The following is a 27,675-nucleotide window of genomic DNA, read 5'->3' as shown; positions in this document are numbered from 1 at the left end:
GCATGTGTTGGCGTTGTTCTGGGGGCCCTGCCTGAGCTTGCCCCACCCTGTAGCTTCCCCCACCATGTAGCTTCTCCCACCACGACTTCTCCCACTACTGCCTATGAGCCCCCACTATACGACTCCTCCTACAGTACGAAGAACGCGGTTGACAGTCAGTTTCAGTGAGACCTCGGTGAATAGTGCGACTAGTCTTAGCTATTCGAAGGGCGTCTTAGTGCTTTGCTCGAGTTCCAGTCGGTTTCATAGTGTCAGTTGGATCACTCTACAGGGCATTATGTCGTCTGAGCCTGGCAATGAATTAGGATCGAACGCAGTTATGTGCTACTTTCCTTGTCTTCCATACTACCTCAGATATCAGATTGGGTTTGATATACTTGTTAACCCTCCTGATGCACAAACGGATCCATCTGTGGCCGGTCAACCTCCGCGCTTGATTCATGTTGAGCTTTACTTCCCAGATGGTATTATCTGCAATCCTGCAAACTTCGATGAAATGCCAAATCCTCTTTCATTCGGAGATGATGCGCCACATTTCTACCCTCCACTCCCTGATGTCCATCCACCAATGCACCCAGATAATCCACATCCAACCCAGTCGTTTTATCGTCAACTACGCCAGCAAGCTATGATGTTGCAAGAACAACTTTATACTCGTGTGCTTGTAGATATCATAAATGGCCAGCCTGGGGAATTTATGGTAATTGATGACACACCATACGATGTCATTCCTCATTGTAAAGAGTGCAATGAGTTTCACAGAGAGTCAGAACTTGTTCACATGAAACGACCCCGAGGTGTTCCAAAACGCAAGCGCTCAAAGCAGTCGCACAAACAGTCAGGGCGTTCACATCAGCGTCCATCAAAGTCCAGATCCACAGGTCAGCAGGATACATCACATGCAGCACCACACACAGCCGGTGAAAGTGTCACCACAGGCCCCAGTAAGTATAATATAATGCTTTTGAAAATTTTCAGATAACAATTTAAGCATATTACGCTACATATTATCTGTGGATGTCTTTGTAATGCTTCCCGTAATTGTATTACTGTATTCATGACTTGCACTAGAGATCTGCCAGACTAGTAAATTTCGATGCTACTACATGGAGACAACTAGTGAATACATTGTTGCCAAAAAGGTTTGAAGGTGTTGTGTTATGTGATCGCTGAAAACCTTCCTTAATCACTAAAGAAATTTGTATTTTTGAGAGAATGTGGTATGATTTCTAAGTCTACTTTATGATTTTGGATTCGCAAGATGTACTAATCGCTTTCGAGTGTGATTCAGACTGAAGAAATGCACACTTACGATTTCAAAATACTAAAGCAAACTAATAATCGTAAAGAATATATTTCTTATATTTGTAGTGTGTTATTCTGAAAGGACTGTATCGTAAACCAGAATCTGATATTTCCTGCGCATTTCGGTTTGTCTCTTTTTCAAAATTGAGTATACTATTTCCTATATTTTCCACTCATTCACCTCTAGTTTTCCCCTCTGTGACGAAATTACAATGATATGAAGTTATGTTCATATTTAGTGAAAAACCATCATGTTACTTATTTATGATATTCGTTTGCTTTTCTGCAATGTGTAACAACAAATACTTTATCTAACATTTACGGAGATAAGTTCTGCTAGAGACAATATGAAAACATAAAAAAATACCTGCCATCACACAGTAAGTGGTATTTAATTTGAAACTGCACTACTAGTTGTGGACATGTACTTATTAAAATAACATGCTACCTACTACCACTCAGTAAGTGGTACCTAATTTGAAATTGCACTACTAGTTCCAGCTACATACCGTACATGAATTGCTAATTCAAGTTAATGAAAATATCTGAATTTCCAGTAAGGAAATCTTAATGAAACTGTGAAAAGTCATAATTGTCAAACCTCTATGTTCAGCTGTATTTTGGGAACTCAAAATCCCTCAGTGATTAACAAATAATTTGCACAAAATATGAATCTTCACACATGAATGTTACTAGTTCATGAGTCACAGAGGCACATCAACATACTTCATTTAATTCTTTGCTACAGCCCAGAAAGAATATAAAAGGAAATTACAATAATTTAACAGCATTGCAGAGCATAGAGAATCTGAGAAATATTTATTAATTTGTAATTTCTTTTTTATTCTATGCTTAAACTTTTACATTGTATGCAATCTTACTAGGTGTGCTGTACTAAACTAGTTATCAGTGAGTTAGCTGTAGTAAAGGATTTGTTAGAGGTCTATGTTTGGTAAGCAATTCATACAGAAAGTAATGGAGTTGCTCACAAGAATGATAATAGCTGCCAGTCCTCACTTGTTTATCAGTCTTGAACGGACCTTATAATGTGTCATTATGGGAATATAAGCACAGTATGTCATAAGTGGCTTTACAAACTGTGTCTTTGAAGTGTCTTGCAGTTAATATATTTTTTTCTATATTTGCCCACAGATTTTATATGCCATTTATTGCAATAACTGTGACATAAGCTAGTCCTGTGGGTTTCTTTTTTTTCAGAAAAAGATCTGCAAAAGCGTACAGTGACTCAACAGTTGCCAGAGGAAGATGGGTTACATGAAATAGCGACAGGAATACAAAACAAAAATGTTTCCACTCAGGCTGCTGTTGCAACCATCGAAAAGTCAATGGCTCGTTTGACTATACAAGGTAAGAATAATGAGGGAAATGTAGTTCAGGACAATGAAAAGCTTTATGCAGATGGAAATGTTGATAACGACAACTAGATGGATGCAAATTTAGCAACATTGCGAATCTTGTCACACATCCTGCACTCAACGTCATGAGGAATTTTATTTGTATTTTATGTTGCCGGTCAAGTCAATTATGTTGTGAAACCAGAACTGACATTTTGTCTGCGCATTTCGGTGTTAAGTATTTCCCTTTCAGCATTGTGTATTTAACACTATTTCCTATGTTTTATACACATTCAGCTCGATTTTTCTGTTCTGTGATGCAATTACAATGATGTGAAGTTATGTCCATAGTTAGTGAAAATCAACCAAGTGTATTTGTTTATGATATTTGTTTGCTTTTCTGCAACATACAATAGCAAATACTTTATACAACATTTTAACAGATGAGTTCTATTAAAAGGAGTATGAAATATCTGCTGTCACTCAGTAAGTGGTGCTGTCCCTATTTGAAATGGCACTGCTAGTTACTGACTTGCACTCATTAGTTGCAGCCACATGCATAAATTTCTAATTCAGGTTAACGAAAATATCTAAATTTCCAGTAAGCAAATCTTAATGAAACTGGGCACAGTCATAATGGTCAAGCTTCTAAGTTCATCTGTATTTTGGGAACTCAGAATCCCTCAGTGAATCAGAAATATTTTGCACAAAATATAAATTTCCACACATGAATGATATTAATTCATGAATCACAGATGCACATCAACATACTTCATTTATATTTTTGCTGCAGTTCATGATACAGCATAAATGGAAATTTTAACAATTAATAGCATTATGGAGTATACAGCACCTGAGAAATATTTGTTTACTTGTAATTCATTTTTTTCTGCTAAGCTTAACTTTTTTCATTGTATGTAACCTTACTAGCTGTGCTATAGTAAACCAGTTGTCAGTGAGTTACATGTGGCAAATGATTTGTTGAAAGTCCATAAAATCTTCTATGTTTGACTTGTGACTCAGAGAGAACAACATGGAGTTTCTCACAAGAATGATAACTGACAGACGTCACTTGTTTTTCAGTCTTGAAAGAACCTTATAATGTGTAATTATGAGAAAATAAGCACAGTATGCTATAGGCAGCTTTACACAGTGTATCCCTAAAGTGTCTTACAGTTAATATATTTTTTGTATACTTACCCACAGATTCGACACGCCATTTATTACAATAACTGTGATGTACACTATACCTGTGGTTTCTTTTTTTTTCAGAAAACAGTCTGCAAAAGCAAGAAAAGCCTACATTGACTCAACAGTTGCCAGAGGAAGAAAGGTTACATGAAATAGCAACAGGGATACAAGACAAAAATGTTTCCACTGAGGCTGCTGCTGCCACCATAAAAGATGAAATGGATCGTTTGAATTCGCATGAAGAGAATGATGATGGAAATGTCGTTCAGGACAACGAAAAGCTCGGTGAAGATCCAAATGTCGATAACGACAAATAGATGGATGCAAATTTAGCAACATGATGAATCTTTTCACTCATCCTGTTCTCAACGCCATGGGGAATTTTATTTGTATTTTAGACATTTTGGCAAATTACGGCTTCTAAAGTAATGTACGTAACTTTATTTACCACACAGGGGGCGCTTCAGAGATTTATGTAAGCATGCATGTGGTGTCTGGCTCAGGTTTTTTTAAATGTAAACATGAAAAAATCGTTTTTACGCTATGAGTTGAGTTTTGTAGTGTAAAGGTTGATTGAAAGCTTTTCAGATGATGATAGAACGTTCAGCAAGTAGAAAAAGTGGTCAGCCATCTGAAAGTAATCTACCAGGTGTCTACAGTGTCAACTAGTTGTTTATTAAGATGACATGTAGCATTTTATACTAATGTATACTTATTGCCCGGTACCTGCATTCTGTGGTGGGTATGAATAAGAAGGTTGTCCAACCACAGTTATTGTGATTTCTATTGAACAGCGATCTTTCAACAGTGGTTACATCATTTTCCACTGCTGTGTAAAATACTTGTGACTTTAACATGTGTGCTTCACTCATACCTGTTAATGAATTAAAAACCTAAGTAAAATGTTCATTTAAAGCAGGAAACATATGATATAGAACTGCTATGTTACTAGAATTTTGACAGAATACATTACTGTTTGATGAACAAGCTTAATATGGAAACTTGTATTGGAGTTGTAACTGCTGTCAGATTATTGTTATTGTAGAATTACTGTAGGTAGAAGAGGGAATTATAGAAAATTATAGTTGGAAATTGAAGTAGATATTTCAGTTAAATGGACTGTTGTAATCATGTAATTGACATTTGGATGTGATAGATAATATCTGACTGATGTAGCTGTGTAGTTTCTGTGCTACAATTGGGCTTGATTTCATTAATTATCAATTTATTGGTTGTTATAAGTGACTTGTAAAATTTTTGTGAGAATTCAGTAAAAAATGGGTGTCAAAACAATTTTTTATACAATGTGAGAAACGAATGCTTAGCTTCTATATTACATACAGTATCATACATGACAGTTAATTATAGCCTTTTATGGTATAACCGAATATACTGATAAATTTCTAATTGGATAAAGATAAATTTGTGGGTAATGTGTTTTCTCTAAATATATCATGTGTATATTACTATGAATCCTAAAATGATAACTAATGAAATTTTGACATTACATAGTTCTACTTACTGGTAATCATTTTTCTATGACTCTTCTAAAAACTGAAGTTGCTGAGCACCTGTACTGCTATAAGTATGCTAACAATGTGTAAAACATGTAGTTTGACACTTGTTCATATATAGAAACTAGTTATCCTTGATATATTTGTGAAAATACTGATGGAATTGGAAATTTCATTTGAGCTGTATTTTTTCTAATTAGTTTTTTCTTATAATATTATATTATATCTGTACGTTTTTCATTAAATAAAGGATCAATACCCTGAACAAAAACTCTTTTGTGTAATTATTTTCTTATTGCTTTTTAGGCAACTGGTAAGCAATAACATATCTAAATAAAAGCTGGAAGGCCTCTGCAGCATATGCTGAGGGCTATCACAGAGAAAATTAATATTGGTGCTAAGACTGAAGACCAAGTGAGGTAACGCAGTGGGTAGCACAGTGGACTCGCATTCGGGAGGATAACGATTCAATCCCGCATCCGGCCACCCTGATTTAGGTTTTCAGTGATTTTCCTAAATCGCTCCAGGCAAATGTTGCGATGGTTCCTTTGAAAGGGCATGGCCGACTTCCTTCCCCATCCTTCCCTAATCCGATGAGACCGATAACCTCGCTGTTTGGCCTCCTCCCCCAAACAACCCAACCCTAATAAGACCATAGATCCCCATGACTGACACAGTGAGTGCAATTTGCACATTATTCATTTCATTATGAACAATATTAATGTTTGTGTTAAAGATGCTACCATAAACGTAGTGTCAGGATTTTCTGCAGTATTAACTAAAATTATATACGCAATATTTTTTACATAAGCAAAACAGAGATAAAAACGTTCATAGATAACTAGTAAAGTTACTCGGTCAGAGAAAACAGGTGCTATTTCTAGAAACTTTTGCAGGTATGTCTTCACATTTGCAGTACATATTTTATGTATGTATATGCAGAATAAAAAGTATATTTTTTCTAGCTAATATAACGATCATCAAGAATATATGCAGATTTTCTTATACTGTATTGCTTGGAAGATTCAGGACAAAAATCAAAAAAAGTAATCTTTCATTAAATGACTTTTAGCACCAAATAATTAGACCAATATCTAAGTTAGAAAAATAATGTTAAAATCATTTATAACATGAGTTTATCAGTTTTGTAAGTGAAAAATTACCGTTCTTCTGGTTTAGTAATTTCATGAATCTCATGCTGAAGGTAAATGAAGAAAATATATTTGTAAAACACACTATTGTTTTGGCGGCACATCAGTTTTAAAGTAGTATTAAAGTTTGAGTTTGTTCAGCACGCTATTACTTCATTATCTTTTTTACATGCTTTGTTTAAGTTTGTTCTTGTATGTCTCTGTCATAGTTTTCACATTACCAATATTATAATGAGATTTGGCTGTAAAACTTGCTCAACTGCAAATATTCTCGTGAATGGATGGGGTCACTACATTTCTTGAAACTATGCTTACTGAATGAAAGTTTGTTATGTCACTGAGAAGAGGACACCAATTTTATTACTACGACGTGACGCATAATAACACAAAAATCTAAAAAATGAATACCATACAGTTCACAAAAACTGTGCCTCTTGTAAAAAATAGTCTCTCTCACTGAAAAAGGCACCTATTACAACAATTCACATTCATTTTCCAGTGCTTTTTTTCAGTACAAATTCAATATAGTCACCAACGCTCTAGATATAACACACACATTACAATTAGAATCTCTTGTTCACTAAAACACATATTTGCTCAGTTACTGGATTCTTAGCAAAATTTCTGAAACCTCCTATCGTAAACTGATACTATACAACATGAAGTAGTAGAACGTAAATAAAAGGAGCGCAGGTGCGTCACTTAAAGGCAAACAACGAGAACGCTGTAGTTGGTTTCTCAACAGCAGTAACACATTTTATGAACATATTTGAGTCTATTTAGAAAGTTAAGAAATTCTGATTTACAATCTATAGAAAATGTTTTTAATCGTTCAAGCAATAAGTGACCAAGGAAACGTCAGCCACTCGCATTTATACCTCGGGTCCACATTCATAGAGCTGACGTGACAACACAGTTGCCACATAAAATCGTGTAAGAGGCTCACAGACATGTCGAAAATAAACAGTAGCACTATATAAAGGCTGGACTGGTCACAATTAAAAATTCATGTTTGAAAATGTAATGACTTTATTGCTCGTAATATAATGTGTTTCGGACTTTGCAGTCTTTAGATGTCTGTGATAAAGTACCAAAGATACATGGAAATTACAAAACCGAATCAGAACAGTGAACTACAAGAAGAAAGCTCAGTTGTTCACACAAGGTGCTTCAGGCAAAAACATGCCTAGCAGCATGATGCTGCACGTAGATATAAAGCTTACAAGATGTGTACATAACAATCGTTAGCAGACTAGTGAAAAATCTTTAACATGAAACTTACAGGTGAACATTCATGCCAGATGTCAGCATAGCAGTGATGGTGGCGCCATGCCTCTTCGTAATTCACAACAGAGTCCAAAAAATTAAATCATACAAATACAATGGTCAAATATACATGATAAAATTATAACAGGAAGCAAGACTGCAAAAGATTTTTTAGTTTATAACGAGGACAGGAAAGAAAAAGCTGCATGGCTACCGTCAGGTGGCAAAGTAGTAGCAAATATGATGACGTACTTCATCAAGATTGATAGTGAATTTTAACTATGAGAAGTACTAGATATGAGTATGTAGTTCAACAACAAAATAATTAGTTACAAACTTTAAAATGTAAAATAAAATCCAATAAACGAAGACGTATTGGCTGTTATCAGGTAGCAGAATAGTAGCAACATTGACGCTGTACATCGTTGTAGCTGAAAATGGCTATATTAAAAGCTAAACAAAAAATAATACATAATCACAATGCAAATAAAAAACGAATGAACAGAGTCATATTGACTGACGTCAGCTTGTAATAAAAACTAACAGATGAAAGAAGCACAAGAGCTATGGCGAGCGTCTTTACAAAAGTTGTAAATGCATAGAAATAGAACAAGAAAACAAATATATCGTGATACAAAGACGCGAACCTCTCTAAGGAACATAGGTAGCAATCTGTTACTGCTAGTATAAAAAGTGAAGACGTATGAAAATGAGAATAAGATACAATTTCTAAGAAAAAAGAACCAGTGCATCAAATGCAGACCTGTCAATGGTTTTAATTATATAACGAGGAAATATTGTTGTATAGAAAGAGCTATCACGTCATGCTGCATATCGTTGATCTACATTTGAATGTTAATCTCCAATTTATAACTAAAGTATTTACTCTACACATACGGAGAAGATATTGTACTACTCCACTGGGGTTACTATGACGTGCTCTAGAAACAAAGACAAACCTTTACTACTCACCAAACCGTCAACACGAGGTCTGTAAGCATTACGAAGCATGCTCTGTGTCCATCTTTTACATCATCATGCCATAAAGAAATACTGAAAGAAAAGAAAATTTCATTCATGTACAACTTAATTTGTCTTGCTACACGATATCTCAGTAGGCACATAGGGCACACGTTGTCGACATCATGATCGCCTTACTCCCAAAACTGCCATCCGATCTAGCCACCATAACTTGCCTTCTAGATGGGTAAGAAGAAACGTCTTTTAATAATTCATTTTTTTTTTCAGTGCGCTATTTAAGTGTAGAATGTGGATGTGTGAAGAAAGTTACCACTAGTGCACAATAGTAAGAAAAAAAAATACTGGGGCACTGTGCTGGCTATGAATGTTGTAAATCGGCCATGTGGTAAATTAATATTGGCCTCTGGTTTTGGAATACTGAAGTAATTCACATCCTGTATCCATGTATGAGCTAGTACCATATCTCAAAACATGCCTATAATTTTACATAGAGAGACTACATAGCACCAAGGTGTGTGAGGTGCTGCGTCGCCTGACGCTCTCAACACACACACACACACACACACACAGAGAGAGAGAGAGAGAGAGAGAGAGAGAGAGAAACATCACTAGCCCTGATGATGCATGTCAGATACCACACAACTAGCATACGTCTTGACGCAGTGCATTATCGTCACAATTTAGTGAAATACTACACTGAGACTGAGGGAGGTAGCGCAGTGGTTTGCACACTGGACTCACATTCGGGAGGACGACAGTTCAAACCCACATCCGGCCATCCTGATTTCGGTTTTTCGTGATTTCCCTAAATCCCTTCAAGCAAATTCCAGGATGGTTCCTTTGAAAGGGCACAGCCAACTTCCTTCCTTATCCTTCCCTAATCCGATGGGACCTCGCTGTTCGGTCTCATACCCAAATTCAACTAGCTACAGTGAGATGACAAAAGTCATGGGATAGCATATGTAAAGATGGTGGTAGTATAGCGTATGCAAGGTATAAAAGAGCAATGCATTGGCGGACCTGTCATTTGTACTCAGGTGATTTATGTGAAAAGGTTTCCAAAGTTATTATAGGCACAAAATGGGAATTAACAGATTTTTTCATGTGTTTGACTTGTTTACCTGCTTTGGGCTGCCTCTACAAATATGACTTAATAATGTTCTAAAAACTTTTAGCATTGTACTTGATAATGGCATAAAAGCCGAAACTTGCATAGTACAGAAGATAAATGTAATAATACAGTCAACTGGCTGTTTACTCTCTTAAAAAGTATTGCACGACTGTGTCTCAACGCCCTCGAAAATTCATCAGCCATTGCCAGACTTTGAATGCGGAATAATAGTTGGAGATAAACTCAGGGGATATTCTATTTCGGAAATCCTTAGGGAATTCATATGCTCAGATCCATAGTGTCAATAGTGTGCCGAGAATAGCACATTGCAGGCATTACCTCTCACCACAGGCAACGCAATGACCGACGGTCTTCACTTAACGACCGAGAGCAGCGGCGTTTGCGGATAGTTATCAGTGCTAACAGACTAGCAGCACTGCGTGAAATAACCTCAGAAAGCAATGTAGAACGTACGACAAACATGTCTGTTAGGACAGTGCCACGAAGTTTGGTGATAATGGGATATGGTAGCAGGCGACCAACACAAGAGCTTTTGCTAACAGCACATCGCCTGTAGTGCCTCTTCTGGGCTCGGGACCATATCGGTTGGACCCTAAATGGCTGAAAAATTGTGGCCTAGTGAATTGAGTCCCGATTTCAGTTGGTAAGAGCAGATGATACTGTTTGAGTGTGGCGCAGACCTCCCCCCCCCCTCCCCCACCTACCCCCCCCCCCCCCCCGGAGCCATGGACCTAAGTTGTCAACAAGGCTCTGTGCAAGCTGCTGGTGACTTACGTAATGGTGTGGGTTGTGTTTATATACAATGAACTGAGTCCTCTGGTCCAACTGAGCCAATCGCTGACTGGAAATGGTTACGCTCGGCTACTTGGAGACCATTTGCAACCATTCACGGACTTCATGTACCCAAAAACGACGGAATTTTTATGGACAACAGTGCGTCATGTTGTTTGCGACCGGTTTGAAGAATATTATGGACAATTAGAGGAAATGATTTGGTTACCCATATAGCCCGACGTGGGACATAATCGACAGGTCAGTTATTGCACAAAATCTTGCACCAGTAACACTTTCACAGTTATGGTCGGCTATAAAGGCAGCATGGCTCAATATTTCGGCAGGGGACCTCCAACGACTTGTCGAGTCCATGCTACGTCGAGTTGCTGCACTAGGCCAGAAAAATTGAAGTCCGACACGATATTAGGAGGTATCCCATGACTTTTGTCACCTCAGTTTATAGTGATCGACGATAAGTTCAAATGGCTCTGAGGACTATGCGACTTAACTTCTGAGGTCACCACTCGCCTAGAACTTAGAACTAATTAAACCTAACTAACCTAAGGACATCACACACATCCATGCCCGAGGCAGGATTCGAACCTGCGACCGTAGCGGTCGCTCGGCTCCAGACTGTAGCGCCTAGAACCGCACGGCCACTCCGGCCAGCAGACTATAAGTCTCAGGATATTTATCAGAGAACTAAATCGATTGAAGACTTCATAACAAAAACAATCCTAGTCAGTTTTTGTCAGTCGTTTTCGCGATTTCAGCGCAATCTTGTTGTCATCACCGAGACTCACAATTTGTTCTAGCCAGATATGGCAGAAACGTCCCTTGTCTTGAGTTCTGCAGCTCAAAAATGTGATGTTTCTACAAAAACAGCCCGTGTCAAAATAATATTTGACAAAAACAGCCTTTGTCTTTTGACAAGCAGGCGACAATGCAACCTCAATGTTCATTGTCGCTCTCGATGTAGTTGTCTGGTTATTTCAATCTATTCTCTGGAAAGTGACGCTTCAGTGTATGAGATTCTATTATGAATTCCTAAGAATGTGTTCAGTGGCCTAAAATGCAGAAACTTCAAGAAAGAACAAAAATGTAATAAATAAGCAGAAGCTGATGGGTGAGCAACACATGAACTACGTTGACAAAAGTATTCCCGCGAAACGTGTTGGAGATGGCTGCAAGTAAGCTCTGTTTACATTCTTTATTTCCACCAGAGGTATGCAGGTGACGTGACGTCCGCTCCCTTTGGTTGCAGATGCCAAAGGCCTTTTTAAAATCTTATCATGTTTAAGCTCAGAGAAACATTGCACAAAGTCATCGTTATCAAAATCTTATGTTTAAGATCAAAGAAACATCTCACAAAGTCATCGTTATCATAATCGTTGTCGTTATAGTCATCGTCATCGTCGTTGTCGTCGCAAAGTAATTCCGCCAGAATTTTCAGACATTTTGCATTGAGAAAAAGAAACCCTTGAAAGCTTGCTTACGACTAACAAGAGAAGCAAACATGATGTACAAAAATATATTCATAAGTAATTCCATTTACGCACATACAAATCAATACATATTTCATTCGATTTTCTGGAAGCTGTACCTTGTGGAAGGAAACACTCACTCGCGACGGGTTACTCACGACAAATGCATGCAAACACTCGTGTCGGGTCAGTCGCACACCAATGGTAGTTTAACGTGAAACAGTAATACCAAAAACTACTCCGATTACACTATTTCAGACATGTAGACAGTTAAAGAAAAGAAATTGTTTTGTTCAGAAGCTATTTTAGCGGTAAAACTCTCGCACGCAAACGGTTCAGGCGTAGTCCACGAGCTCTCTTGTTGTCCTCCCCCTTCTATAAGTACCAGGAGTGCAACGATGAAAAAAAAATGTTTTACAACCCCTACCAGAGGACCTAACAAGTTTTGCCGCCCCTGTGGAGCTGGTACCCGATTCGGGCCGCACCCCTCGTACCCCACATTGCTACACCACTGCTTGTGTGGGCAATGCGTTTGGTATGGAGAAAGCGGGAGCAGCGATAATGATCTGGGCGGCGACTCACTCGTGTTCGATAATATCATCGACAGTCTGAACTCCTTCGATATTAATAAACTTTTTGGAGCTAGTCTCGCATGTGACTTCATGAAAGTCACAAGTTGTGCTAAGAAGGGAATAGCGCCGGTGACATTTGAGAATTTGTGATAAGTTCCTATGGGACAAAATTGCTGAGGTCATCAGTCGCTAGGCTTACACACTACTTAATCTAACTTACGCTAAGGACAACACACACATCCGTGCCCGAGGGAGGACTCGAACCTCTGACGGGGGGAGCCACGCGAACCGTGGCAAGGCGCCTAAGACCGCGCGGCTACACCATGCTGCTACGCGCCAGTCAACAATAATGTTGCACTACTGGCCATTAAAATTGCGACACCACGAAGATGATATGTTACAGACGCGAAATTTAACCGACAGGAAGAAGATGCTGTGATATGCAAATGATTAGCTTTTCAGAGCATTCACACAAGGTTCACGCCGGTGGCGACACCTACAACGTGCTGACATGAGGAAAGTTTCCAACTGATTTCTCATACACAAACAGCAGCTGACCGGCGTTGCCTGGTGAAACGTTGTTTTGATGCCTCGTGTAAGGAGGAGAAATGCGTACCATCACGTTTTCGACTTTGATGAAGGTCGGATAGTAGCCTATTGCGATTGCGGTTTATCGTATCGCGACATTGCTGCTCGCGTTGGTCGAGATCCAATGACTGTTAGCAGAATATGGAATCGGTGGGTTCAGGAGGGTAATGCGGAACGCCGTGCTGGATCCAAACGGCCTCGTATCACTAGCAGTCCAGATGAGAGGCATCTTATCCGCATGGCTGTAACGGATCGTGCAGCCACGGCTCGATCCCTGAGTCAACATATGGGGACGTTTGCAAGACAACAACCATCTGCACCAACAGTTCGACGACGTTTGAAGCAGCATGGACTATCAGCACGGAGACCATGGCTGCGGTTACCCTTGACGCTGCATCATAGACAGGAGCAACGAACCTGGGTGCACGAATGGCAAAACGTCATTTTTTCGGATGAATCCAGGTTTTGTTTACAGCATCACGATGATCGCATCCGTGTTTGGCGACATCGCGGTGAACACACAATGGAAGCGTGTATTCGTCATCGCCATACTGGCGTATCATCCGGCGTGATGGTATGGGGTGCCATTGGTTACACGGCTCTGTCACGTCTTGTTCGCATTGACGGCACTTTGAACAGTGGACGTTACACTTCAGATGTGTTACGACCCGTGGCTCTACCCTTCATTCGATCCCTGAAAAACCCTACATTTCAGTAGGATAATCCACGACCGCATGTTGCAAGTCCTGTACGGGCCTTTCTGGATACAGAAAATGTTCGACTGCTGCCCTGGCCAGCACATTCTCCAGATCTTTCAACAATTGTAAACGTCTGGTAAATGGTGGCCGAGCAACTGGCTCGTCACAATACGCCAGTCACTACTCTTGATGAACTGTGGTATCGTGTTGAAGCTGCATGGGCAGCTGTACCTGTACACACCATCCAAGCTCTGTTTGACTCAATGCGCAGGCGTATCAAGGCCGTTATTAGGGCCAGAGGTGGTTGTTCTGGGTACTGATTTCTCAGGTTCTGTGCACCCAAATTGCGTGAAAATGTAATCACATGTCAGTTCTAGTATAATATATTTGTCCAATGAATACCCGTTTCTCATCTGCATTTCTTCTTGGTGTAGCTATTTTAATGGTCAGTAGTGTAGTTTGATGACAGAAATGAAGCTACGCAATTTTGTTGCAAAGTAGATGAATTAATGGTGCAATTTTATTAAATGAGTTTAGTAGTCAGTGGAACTGACAATTAGTGTTTAATCATGCGCCAGCTTGCATCAGGCTAATACTTCTTGTGTTTGGAAGATCGCTCTGATGTTGAATAGAATAAATTCTAATTAAAGCTCAAATCGATCCAAGTGTTGCCTAATTTATTTAGATTGGTGCATATATTTGCTGAACGTTCTATCCTTTTCAGCTAGTTGCTGCTATTTTAGGAGCAGAATATTACGGATGTGCGTGGGTACCCATGGGCAACGCAGAACAATTCTTCCGCGCAGTCATATGTTTCGTCGTACTATGGGAAAGTGATAACGTAGGGAGCAGTAGGTGTTCAGTATTTTTGATCCTCTAAACCTCGTTTGTGAAGTCACAAGGGTAATACTAAAAAGTCATAGGATATGATAAGGTCACGTAAAATCAGTATTACGGAAAGCAAATGGAATATTAGATATGTTGGAAGAGATTTAGGAAAATGCAATGCATCCGTAGAGGAAATAACATACATGTTGCTCGTGTGGTCAGTTCTAGAATATTGTTCCATTATCAAGCAGCCATGGCAACCAACGAACGAATTGGAAAAGTGCTTTTAGAATCGTAAAAGATCGGCGTTGGCCATATGATACTAGGGCGTGTTCCATTTATATGATGACCGCACATGTATGGTTGGGGGTCCCACGTCTCCCTGTTAACACTCAATTGGATGCACCTCAAATAGGCGTGTGGATAGTCGTACCTGGATAGTCGCTATGGATCTGAGAGATCCACACGAGGCAAATGTATAATTTTATTTGAAAAAAAGTAAACTTTTCATTCAAAATGTGGAACACGAGGCATGATTGTCTTTAATTGTCCATATGTATATGAACAAAATGGAACAAAAAATACGTAACATTTTGTGCTTCATCAGTTGTATCATTTTCCATATTTTCCATGAATCTGGGAGTTAGCAATTATAAATTGACTGTCTGCTAACTCTTTGATAACTTGTATATGGAAATAAATTCCCTGATAACATCTTAGAAATACAAATTTCACAATGTATCAACGATAACACTAGGAACAATCACTTTCAAAGCGATCAAAGTGCAGTTCTTATGAAAGTTGAAAAATTCAATCATTATCGAAGTAATACGATGACAGGAACTAAGAAAAATATCACTCAGTTATACGAATATGTGTTGCCTGTTCTTTCGGAATCCGCTGCTGAGACTTATTACATGTAAACTGAAGGTGGAGGGAGAGAACGGAAAGGAAAGGGAACGGATTAATGATGTCAGCTGCATCGGAACGTTACAAGTAATCAGCGGAGACGAATGAAGATGTGTGCCGGACCAGGATTCGAACCCGAGATTTTTTGCTGACTAGACAGGTGCGTTAACCACTGCCCCTCCAGGGACACAGTGTTTATCGGAACTGCACGGACTATCTCGGTACGTCCACCCTTCTACTGAGCGCCACCTATTCGCAGTCCCTGTCCATTTCCTCCTTGGTAGCTACTCTGAGATTCTTGCACGAAAAAAAAAAAAAGGATCAAATGGTTCTGAGCACTATGGGGCTTAACAAATGAGGTCATCAGTCCCCTAGAACTTAGAACTACTTAAACCTAACTAACCTAAGGACATCACACACAGCCATGCCCGAGGCAGGATTCGAACCTGCTACCGTAGCAGTCGCGCGGTTCCGGACTAAAGCGCCCAGAACCGCTCGGCCACCGCGGCCGGCGCGGGGAGTGAGAAAACTTGGATTTCATGTTCGAGCGTCTGCTTATAAGCCACACATCACGCCGGTGAATGCGAAACGACGCCTCACTTGGTGTAAGGAGCGTAAACATCCGACGATTGAACAGTGGAAAAAACGGTGTGTGGAGTGGCGAATCACGGTACACACCGTGGCGATCCGATGGGAGGTTGTTGGTTTGGCGAATGCCCGGTGAACGTCATCTGCCAGCGTGTGTAGTGCCAACAGCAAAATGGGGATGGCCACTGCATCTGTTAACAAGAACAGACACCGCGCATAAATATAACTGATTCGCCTAGATGGGCAATAGATTCACCTTCTTGATTGTGGATGCACAAGAACGTTCCGCCTCCTGTGGGAATTCCAGAGAAGCAAAGAAGGAGGAAATGGACATGAACGGTGAATAGGTGGCGCTCAGTGGGGATGTGGGTCGGTCATGAGGTGTACCAAGACAGTCCGTGCAGTTGCAATAAACACTGTGTTCCTGGTGGCGCAGGGTTTAATGCACCTGCCTATTAAATAAGAGCTCCCGGGCTCGAATTCCGGCCTGGCACACGTTTTCACTCTCATCGCCACTCATTCGTGTAAGGTCCCGATGCAGCTGACATAGCTAATCCTTTCCTTTCCCTTTCCTTTCCTTTTCCCCCCCCTCCGCCTTCAGTTTACATATAAAATATCACTCAGTCGTCGTCCCAACAGTTTCTTTTCTTTTTCACAATCATCAGTAAACACAAAGGCACAGTGGTGATGGCGCGAGCATAAACCACACTGTTTTCATGTGTACTTTGTCAGTCATCTTTTCTTAGTTCTGAGAGAGATGCGGCAGCAGTTCCGAGCACTCACTTCAGAAGAGTTGGGTTCAGCAGAAGTGCAAGTCGAAGAGGGATCAGCAACTCTGGGTAGGGTTTCTGCAGTTCTTATACAAATGGACTATGACGAATTGGAGACCAACTGTCGCCTCACCAACTGTGCTTCCCAAGCTTCACAATGTGATCAGAAGTATCCGGAAACTCCCAAAAAGATACATTTTTCATGTTGGGCGCATTGTACTGCCAACTACTGCCTGGTACTCCATGTCAGCGACCTCAGTAGTCATTAGACATCATGCGTGAGCAGAATGGGGAGCTCCGCGAAACTCACAGACTTCGAACGCGGTCAGGTGATTGGGTGTCACATGTGTCATACGTCTGTACCCGAGATTTCCACAGTCCTAAACATCCCTAGGTCCACTGTTTCAGATGTGATATTGAAGTGGGAATGTGAAGGGACACGTACAGCACAAAAGCGTACAGGCCCACCTCGTCTGTTGACTGACAGAGACTGCCGACAGTTGAAGACGGTCGTAATGTGCAATAGACAGACATCTGTCCAGACCATCACACAGAAATTCCAAACTGCATCACGATCCACTGGAAGTACTATGACAGTTAGCTAGGATGTGAGGAAACTTGGATTTCATGATCGAGCGGCTGCTCATAAGCCACACATCACGCCGGTAAATGCCAAACGACGTCTCGCTTGGGGTAAGGAACGTAAACATCCGAAGATTGAACAGTGGAAAAACGTTGTGTGGAGTGACGAATCACTGTACACAAGGTGGCGATCCGATGGCAGGGTGTGTGTATGGCGAATGCCCGGTGAACGTCATCTGCCAGCTTGTGTAGTGCCAACAGTAAAATTCGGAGGGGGTGGGGTTACGGTGTGGTCGTGTTTTTCATGGAGGGAACTTTCATCCCTTGTTGTCTTGCGTGCACTATCACAGCACAGGCCTACATTGACGTTTTAAGCACCTTCTTGCTTCCCACTGTTGAAGAGCAATTCTGGGATGGGCATTGCATGTTTCAACACGATCGAGCACCTGCTCATAATGCACGGCCTGTGGCGGAGTGATTACACGATAATAACATCCATTTAATGGACTGGCCTGCACACAGTCCTGACCTGAATCCTATAGAACACCTTTTGGATGTTTTGGAACGCCGACTTCGTGCCAGGCCTCACCGACCGACATAGATACCTCTCCTCAGTGCAGCACTACGTGAAGATCAGGCTGTCATTCCCTAAGGTACCTTCCAGCATCTGATTGAACGTATACCTGCGAGACTGGAAGCTGTCATCAAGGCTAAGGGTGCCCAACGCCCTACTATATTAGAGCATTACGGATGGAGGACGCCACGAATTTGTAAGTCATTTTCAGCCAGGAGTCCGGATACTTTTGATCATATAGCGTAATTGTGAAAAAGTCGACGTCGTATTTTTTCATTCCCATTCGATAAATTAATTGTTTGAGAACGGATCACAATAATATTGAGAACTGAATAAAATACAACCATACTACCTCTCCTCGTTCCTCTTTGAACGTTGTAGGATGAGCACATCTTATCAACATCTTCCAGTCCAGTTTTGTGCTGGTTGTAGTATTTTACCATCTCCTTTTTTTTTTTTTTATCTGCAAAGAATGCCGTACGGATGACATAGTAATAAGCATCCCTGAAGTAGAGCAACAACTGGAAAAGTTGAAAACAAATAAGTCGGCAGATCCGGATGGAGACCCAGTTCCGTTTTACAAAGAGTATTCTGCTACATTTGCCACTTACTAGCTTGCATTTATCGCTAATCTCTCGCCCGTCGCAAAGTCCCAAGTGACTGGAAAAAAGCACAGGTGACTCCTGTTTATAAGAAGGGTAAAAGAAAGAAACTGAAAAATTACAGACCCATATCCTTAACATCGGTTTGCTGTAGATTTCTAGAACATTCTGAGGTCGAATATAATCAGTTTCCCAGAGACCGAAAAGGTTATGTCCACGAATCAACACTGTTCAAGGAAAATGTGACAGAATCTCTGTTATTTTCTGTATACGTAAATGATTTGGTGGATTGGGTGGGCAGCAATCTGCGGTGATGATACTGTGGTGTACTGAAAGGTGTTGAAGATGGCTAACTGTAGGAGGATACAAGATGATTTACGCAAAATTTTTAGTTGGTGTGAAGAATGGCAGCTAGATCTAAATGTAGAAAAATGTACATTAATGCGGATGGGTAGGAAAAACAAATCCGTAATGTTCGGATACAGCATTAGTAGTGTCCTGCTTGACACCATCGCATCGTTTAAATATGTGGACGTAACGTTGCAAAGCGATATGAAATGGAACAACCACGTGAGGATTGTGATTGGGAAGGTGATTGGTCGACTTCGGTGTAATGGGAAAATTTTAGGAAACTGTGATTCTTCCGTAAAATAGATTGCTTATAGGACGCTTGTGACAGTTGAAACTCAGAGGGAGACAATTACGGGCTGTATTGTGGATAATAAAACATTTCCAATTGAAAACGATGCAGGAGCACCTTCACTGCCCCTGCAGAATGCGGCTGAGAATTGTCTTGAAGAAGAAAACGCACAACAGTTATGTAATGTTGGCTGCATACCTTCAGGCGAAATTTCTCACCAGGCCCTCTTACTTGGCGGGAGAGACTGTTGTTCTAGGTATCTTATGTGCTCCCTGTGTGTTCACAACTAAAAAGAACGACGTAATGCGATCGATGGGCATACTGGACACACTGCCCACACACCTGTGCAAAACTTCATCGGATTTTCACTGTGGTTTCCATTTTGGATCCGAACGTTCCTTACGTTCCCAATTACCCTCGTATATCAAGAAAGAACATGTGACGTACTGGCACCCGCGCGAAAGCGGAAATGCTACAACACAACGGGACATGGACTCGACTAACGTCTGAAGTAGTGCTGGAGCAAACTGAAACCATGGATCCTGCAGGGCTGTCCATAAATCCGTAAAAGTACGAAGGTGTAGAGATCTCTTCTAAACTACACGTTGCAAGGCATCCCACATATGCTCAATAATGTTCATGTCTGGGGACTTTGGTGGCCAGTGAAAGTGACTGAACTCAGAAGAGTGTTCCTGGAGCCACCCTGTAGCAATTCTAGACGTGTGGGGTGTCGCATTGCCCTGCTGGAATTACCCAAGTACGTCGGAATGCACAATGGACACGAACGGATGTAGGTGACCTGACAGGATGCTTACGTACGTGTCACCTGTCAGAGCCGTATCTAGACGTATCAGGGGTCCCATACCACTCCAACCGCACACACCCTACACCACTATCGAGTCTCCACCAGCTTGAACAGTCCCATGCTGACATGCAGAGTCATGGATTCATGGGGTTGTCTCCATCTGCTCGATACAATTTTAAACGTGACTCGAATAACCAGGCAATATGTTTCCAGTCGAAAACAGTCCAATGCCGGTGTTGACGGCCCAGAAGAGGCGTAAGGCTTTGTGTTGTGCAGTCGTCAAGGCTACACGAGTAGGCCCTCAGTTCCGCAAGAACATATCTATGATGATCTATTGAATGGTTCGCACCCTGACCCTTGTTTATGGCCCAGCATTGAAATCTGCAACAATTTGCGGAAGGGCTGCACTTCTGTCACGTTGAACGATTCTCTTCAGTCGTCGTTGGTCCTGTTCTTGCAGGATCTTTCTCCGGCCGCAGCGATGTTGGAGATTTGATGTTTTACCAGATTCCTGATATTCACGGTACACTCATGAAATGGTCGTAAGGGAAAATCCCCACTTCATTGCTACCTCGGAGATGCTTTATCATATCGCTCATGAGCCGACGTTCAAATTCAATTAATCTCGATAACCTGACATTGTAGCAGCAGCAACCGAACTAACAACTGCGCCAGTCACTTGTTGTCTTATATAGGCGTTGCCGACTGCAGCGCCGTATTATGGCTATGCTAGTTTCTTTGGGACTTCAGCGTATAACCAGAGGTAGCCATGTTTGTATTCAAGTCGGAACAGCAAATGAAGTGCGAAAACGATTTGTAAGTGCAGAAAAGCGACCAAAAGAAACAGAGACTACAGTTTCATCAGCTTATGTCGAAGAAATAGGGCTTCAGTCAAGGCTACAACTTAGTAACATCGACACCATCCCACAGAAGTGCGGAGCAGTAACTGCACCGCATTAGGAGAAAATACGAGTACATAGGATCTAGGCAGACTCATACCGATGGTACACCCCATCACACTAACAACGTCTCTGAAGAATGAAACCGAGGGATGAATATACACTCCTGGAAATTGAAATAAGAACACCGTGAATTCATTGTCCCAGGAAGGGGAAACTTTATTGACACATTCCTGGGGTCAGATACATCACACGATCACACTGACAGAACCACAGGCACATAGACACAGACAACAGAGCATGCACAATGTCGGCACTAGTACAGTGTATATCCACCTTTCGCAGCAATGCAGGCTGCTATTCTCCCATGGAGACGATCGTTGAGATGCTGGATGTAGTCCTGTGGAACGGCTTGCCATGCCATTTCCACCTGGCGCCTCAGTTGGACCAGCGTTCGTGCTGGACGTGCAGACCGCGTGAGACGACGCTTCATCCAGTCCCAAACATGCTCAATGGGGGACAGATCCGGAGATCTTGCTGGCCAGGGTAGTTGACTTACACCTTCTAGAGCACGTTGGGTGGCACGGGATACATGCGGACGTGCATTGTCCTGTTGGAACAGCAAGTTCCTTGCCGGTCTAGGAATGGTAGAACGATGGGTTCGATGACGGTTTGGATGTACCGTGCACTATTCAGTGTCCCCTCGACGATCACCAGTGGTGTACGGCCAGTGTAGGAGATCGCTCCCCACACCATGATGCCGGGTGTTGGCCCTGTGTGCCTCGGTCGTATGCAGTCCTGATTGTGGCGCTCACCTGCACGGCGCCAAACACGCATACGACCATCATTGGCACCAAGGCAGAAGCGACTCTCATCGCTGAAGACGACACGTCTCCATTCGTCCCTCCATTCGCGCCTGTCGCGACACCACTGGAGGCGGGCTGCACGATGTTGGGGCGTGAGCGGAAGACGGCCTAACGGTGTGCGGGACCGTAGCCCAGCTTCATGGAGACGGTTGCGAATGGTCCTCGCCGATACCCCAGGAGCAACAGTGTCCCTAATTTGCTGGGAAGTGGCGGTGCGGTCCCCTACGGCACTGCGTAGGATCCTACGGTCTTGGCGTGCATCCGTGCGTCGCTGGGGTCCGGTCCCAGGTGGACGGGCACGTGCACCTTCCGCCGACCACTGGCGACAACATCGATGTACAGTGGAGACCTCACGCCCCACGTGTTGAGCAATTCGGCGGTACGTCCACCCGGCCTCCCGCATGCCCACTATACGCCCTCGCTCAAAGTCCGTCAACTGCACATACGGTTCACGTCCACGCTGTCGCGGCATGCTACCAGTGTTAAAGACTGCGATGGAGCTCCGTATGCCACGGCAAACTGGCTGAAACTGACGGCGGCGGTGCACAAATGCTGCGCAGCTAGCGCCATTCGACGGCCAACACCGCGGTTCCTGGTGTGTCCGCTGTGCCGTGCGTGTGATCATTGCTTGTACAGCCCTCTCGCAGTGTCCGGAGCAAGTATGGTGGGTCTGACACACCGGTGTCAATGTGTTCTTTTTTCCATTTCCAGGAGTGTATTATTGTCAGAAATTCGTCCAAATGTTTGCTCAATAATAAAAATCTTCGAGATGACTTGTTTGGCTGATTAATGTCAGATCTCGATGGGAAAAGAAAAAAAGAAACTATACTAAACTCTACTAAACTCCGTCGGAACAGGCCATGGAAGCCCAACGGTACCACCGGCCACCGTGTCATCCTCAGCCCATAGGCGTCACTGGATGCGGATATGGAGTGGCATGTGGTCAGCACACCGCTCTCCGGGCCATATGTCAGTTTACGTGTTTGCCTCACAAGGGCTGAGTGCACCCCACTTGCCAACAGCGCTGAGCAGACCGGATGGTCACCCATCCAAGTGCTAGCCGTGCCCAACAGCGCTTAACTTCGTTGAACTGACGGAAACTGGTGTTACCACTGCGACAAGGCCGTTGGGGAGGGGGGGGGGGGAGCGGAAGTCAGCAATTAAGACTGACGAAATTACTGCAAATGCTTTAAAAGGCTCCGCATTGACGGTAACTGTTACGCCATCGCCAACGTAGCCCCTGCGGGCCGGCAACATTTCTAACATCACACAGGACCGAGGTTGTCTATGCCCAAGGTGTAAGCAATGGTAAAAATTGGCTGTTTTGGAAACAGACATTTCGCGTACTACTTCCTACAGAGGGAGATGGAGATGGCCTGCAGGAAGTGTTACTACACCAACATCTGATTGGGTGACCAATGCTACTTAAAGGCTAGAACCAGCACTGGACGTCAGTTCACGCCGAATACTGACCTCAAGGACGTCTCCACGGAAGACTACGTCTTCGCCATCGGAATAGGACTTGGAATTAAGTGTATGTGTGTTACCTTACGCTATTGTGGGAAACTTAGAAGTTATCTTTTGTTGCCTCTAGTAGGAAACTCTTACTGGCTTGGTAATTGTGACTTTTCGTTGATATTCAGTCATTTCCATGAGGACTCACGTAAATAAAAGTAGTGTTGTAATAACTTTCAAATTGTCAGTTACAACACAAGTGGTGACGAATTTGTGCCTGCGTGTCTTCATCATGGCGGAAATAGTGCTCCAGCAGCTGATCCAAACTGTGCACGATTTACTACAAGGTCTTCAACAGTTTTGCCAGAAATCTCAGGATACACAGGAAGGTTTCACTACGGAACTCTTGAAAAACCAACCGGTTCCGCCGCCCCAGCCGTTTCCCGTTTTCAACGAGGATAATGAAGACTGGGAAACATACGCGAAGTGGCTCCTGCAGCATTTTCACATCCACCAGGTTATCCAAGAGGCTGCTCGTCGTTCCTACTTTTTGTCTTGGAACCATTCCACAGTGTATGTTCTCTTGACGAAACTACAACCTCGACCTCCGGATTTCTTGACTTTTTCCCAGATCTGTGTGGTTCTCAAAGCTAAATACCAACGACGGTTCCACATGTTGGCTGCCCGGGTCGAATTCTACCAGTGTCGCAAAAAGGCATGCCACTCCTATCGCCAGTGGGCAGCGGAACTGCAACGTCTCAACCAGAAGTGTCACTTCACCATATGGGTCTCCAAAGAATACTACATGGACGAGATGGTCCGCGACCACCTCATCCAGGCCACCCATGACGCGACTATCCAACGCCACGCCCTCAGACTATACGATCCTACTCTGGACCAGATCATTGATCTGGCATTCAAATACGAAGTCTCTACAGCGGCCGTCAAGCGTTTGGAATCCTGGGCAAGGGCGTCCCTCTGAGACCACGGCGCCTCGGAGCCTGTTGCCTCACTGGCAGAGGTCGAAGACGTTGCATCTGTCTGTTCTGATGACTGACGCCGGCCGCCAGGTTCAGCACAGCGTTGGCAGGGCAGCCGCCCTGTCCAGGACTTCGCACCCTCCACTGGCTCAGCAGGTCTGGTGCAGACCGTCAGTGCACAGAGGGCCCCGCGCCCTCGTCAGTGCCACCAGTCCCTCCAGCTGCTGTCCTGACCATGATGCTTTCAGGATCATGCACGAGAAGACTGCTCTGACAGGTGGTCATATTGTACAATGTGCACCCATAACAGAGATGTCAGTTCGGTCTGCCCCTCTCGGCAGCCTCCTCCTCCTCCTCCTCCTCCTCCAGCCAATGATCGTCGGGGGGCTGCTACCCATCGACATCAACCATGCGCAATCTTTGGGATCTTCCAAGCTGATGATCGATGTTCAGGTCAACGGTCGGCCGCCCCAGATGCAGGTGGATACCAGAGCAGCGGTCTCACTGAGCAACTATTCCTCTTATGCGAAGATTGGGGCGCCCCCCCCCCCCCTGGCGCTCACACTTTGGCGCCTCCTTACATATAATAAGCAAGCGATCGCTCTCTTGGGTCAGTGCACAGCTTCCATCCTGTATAAATCGGTTTGACAGGAAGTTATCTTCCTTGTGGTCAACAATGCAGCCACTGCGGACCTCTTTGAGTTGGATGCCTTCCATGCCTCTGGCTTTGCCATCGACGACAATGTTCATGTGGTGTCTTCCCAGGTTCTGTACCGTAGTCGATACCTTGTGCACGGAATTCCAGGACCTCCTCTCTCTGGGCGTCGGCTGTGCTCATGATTTTCAGCTGTCGCTCCAGCTGAAAGCTTCTGCCCACCCGAAGTACTTCCACACTTGGCAGGTTCCCCTCGCCCTCTAGCATCCTCTTAAACAGGAACTGGACTGTCTCATCACGGAGGGAGTCATCACACTGGTTCGTTACAGTAACTGGGCGACACCCCTGGTCGTCCTCAAGAGACCAGATGGGCGTCTTTGGGTTTGTGGCAAATTCAAGGCTACACTAAACCCTCAGCTACAGGTTGAAGACTATCCCCTTCCCTGTCCTGAGGACCTGCTCTCCAACCTCGCTGTGGGACAATTTTTTTCGAAGATCGATCTCGCCGAGGCCTACCTCCAAATACCTTCTGATGAGCCTTCTACTCACTTGGCCGTCATCAACACAATTTTTGGCTGTTCCGGTTGAACCGCCTCATGTATGGCATCAGTAGTGCACCGGCCATCTTTCAGCGTTACTTGGAACAGCTCTTGTGCGATGTGCTCAGATGTATAAACTACCTCGACGACATCGTCGTCACCGGCTGTACCGTGGATGAACATCTCAGTCATCTGCGACAATTGTTCCTGTGCTTGTGGACTGCGGGCCTAAAATGCGACCTTGCTAAATGCTCCTGTTTTCAACCTGCTATCTCCTATCTGGGTCACATTTCCCGAAATGGTGTATCTCCTACCTCCTCCTACGTCGCCGCTATAGAGGCCCTTTCTCGTCCGAGCGACGTCCACCAGTTGCGGTCTTTCATGGGTAAAATTGCGTACTATCGAAAGTTCATGCCCTCCGTCACTCACGTTGCAGCGCCCTTCCTTCGCCTATGCCGAAAGACCGTGCCATTTCATTGGTCCCTGGCCTGTGAATCAGCTTTCCAAACCTTAAAGAGGGGGTTGCATTCGGCGAGTGTCTCATGCCGTATACCCCCTCTCTTCCTCTTCTCTTGTCTATGGATGCCTCAGACTATGGTGTTGGGGCTGTCTTTTTGCACTGTCTACCAGATGGATTGGAATGCCCTGTAGTGTACATATCTAAATCCCTTACAGAGGCCCAATGCAAATATTCCCAAATTGAGAAGGACGCCCTCGTCATCATATTTGCCTGTACCAAATACCTCCCATGCCATTATGGTACGTCTTTTCGTTTAATCACTGACCATAAGCCCCTTGTGGCCTTATTTTCACCAGCAGCCCAGTTACCCACGAAGACTTCCCACCGTCTGCAGCGATGGGCCCTATTCCTTTCACGTTTTAGGTACACCATCCATTTCCGGCCCACTGCCCAGCACGTCAATGCCGATGCCTTGTCTTGACTCCCCTCCGGCCAGGATTCGGCATTCGACTCATCGGACATCCTAATTTTTCAGGTCGATGAAGACATACAGGAGGCGTTAGTGGCATTCTCTGTCACAGCTGCGCGGGTGGCCGCCACGACAGCTGCGGATCCGCTCCTGCAACTGGTGCACCGCTATGTTCTCCACGGCTGGCCGACGCTTCCTCCGCCTCGTGCCCAGGCTGACCTCCGATTCTTTTTCTCCATCTGCCATCAACTGGTGGCCACTGACGGGGTGGTCCTCCATGTGGAACATGATGCCAATCCACGAGTCATCGTACCAAATTCCCTGCAGTCCTGGCTTCTCAACGTCTTACATCAAGGTCACTGGGGTATTGCCCGGGTGAAAACCCTTGCATGTCGCAATGTCTTCTGGGTAGGCATGACGGCGGACGTGAAGCGCATGGTCCGGGGTTGTCAGATGTGTACCCAGGCCCTTCCTGCTCCACGCCGGTCCTTCCAACCCTGGCCGGCCGCTTCCCTCCACTGGGAACGCATCCATATGGATTTTGGGGGACCCTTCCTTGGCGGTTACTGGTTGTACGTCACAGATGACTGCTTCCACTTCCCTTTCATTGTCTGATTCTCCTCTATCACCACGGAGACTACTATCATGGCACTATCAAAAACACTTTCCATTGAAGGCCTTCCCGTCACCTTGGTTGCTGATAACGGTCCACAACTTCACAGTCAAGAGTTCGCCAAATTCTGCCACGATAATGGTATCCACCTTGTGTTTACCCCGCCTTTTCATCCACAACACAATGGCGGGGCGGAGAGCCTTGTTCGTACATTTAAAACTCAGATGCTGAAGTACACGGAGGACCGTTCTCCGGAAGACGCTCTTATGTTATTTCTCAGTTCCTACAGGTCCACGCCAGAGGGTGACAAGAGTGCAGCCGAACTGCTCCATGGTCGTCAGCCTCGGATTCTACTCCATCTCCTCCTGCCGTGGGTGGCACCTCGCGCCTGGCCCGGTGATTCCAGATATTCATCCGGCTCCACAGTGTG

At 43.8% G+C, this 27,675-nt stretch overlaps 1 protein-coding gene across 1 annotated transcript; it reads left to right on the top strand.

The window, feature by feature from the left end:
- The first annotated feature begins 231 nt into the window (after positions 1 to 231).
- LOC124555950 lies at positions 232 to 4,168 on the top strand. Its single transcript, XM_047129999.1, has 3 exons — positions 232 to 944; positions 2,524 to 2,673; positions 3,933 to 4,168. The coding sequence occupies exons 1-3, from the start codon at positions 278 to 280 to the stop codon at positions 4,166 to 4,168; spliced, it is 1,053 nt and encodes a 350-aa protein (XP_046985955.1). The 5' UTR covers positions 232 to 277.
- Positions 4,169 to 27,675: the final 23,507 nt, after the last annotated feature.

Source organism: Schistocerca americana, chromosome X, assembly GCF_021461395.2.
Source record: "Schistocerca americana isolate TAMUIC-IGC-003095 chromosome X, iqSchAmer2.1, whole genome shotgun sequence".
In the NCBI taxonomy this organism is placed as follows: domain Eukaryota; kingdom Metazoa; phylum Arthropoda; class Insecta; order Orthoptera; family Acrididae; genus Schistocerca; species Schistocerca americana.
The sequence above is the reverse complement of the archived record's forward strand: the minus strand, read 5'-3'. Positions and strand labels throughout refer to the sequence as shown.

What these genes read in the sequence shown, in the direction of transcription:
- LOC124555950 (XM_047129999.1), top strand. Translation starts at nt 278, where the DNA reads ATGTCGTCTGAGCCTGGCAATGAATTAGGATCGAACGCAGTTATGTGC. An exon ending in AAGTGTCACCACAGGCCCCA is followed by an intron (nt 945 to 2,523) that starts GTAAGTATAATA and finishes CTTTTTTTTCAG; the next exon opens with AAAAAGATCTGCAAAAGCGT. An exon ending in GGCTCGTTTGACTATACAAG is followed by an intron (nt 2,674 to 3,932) that starts GTAAGAATAATG and finishes TTTTTTTTTCAG; the next exon opens with AAAACAGTCTGCAAAAGCAA.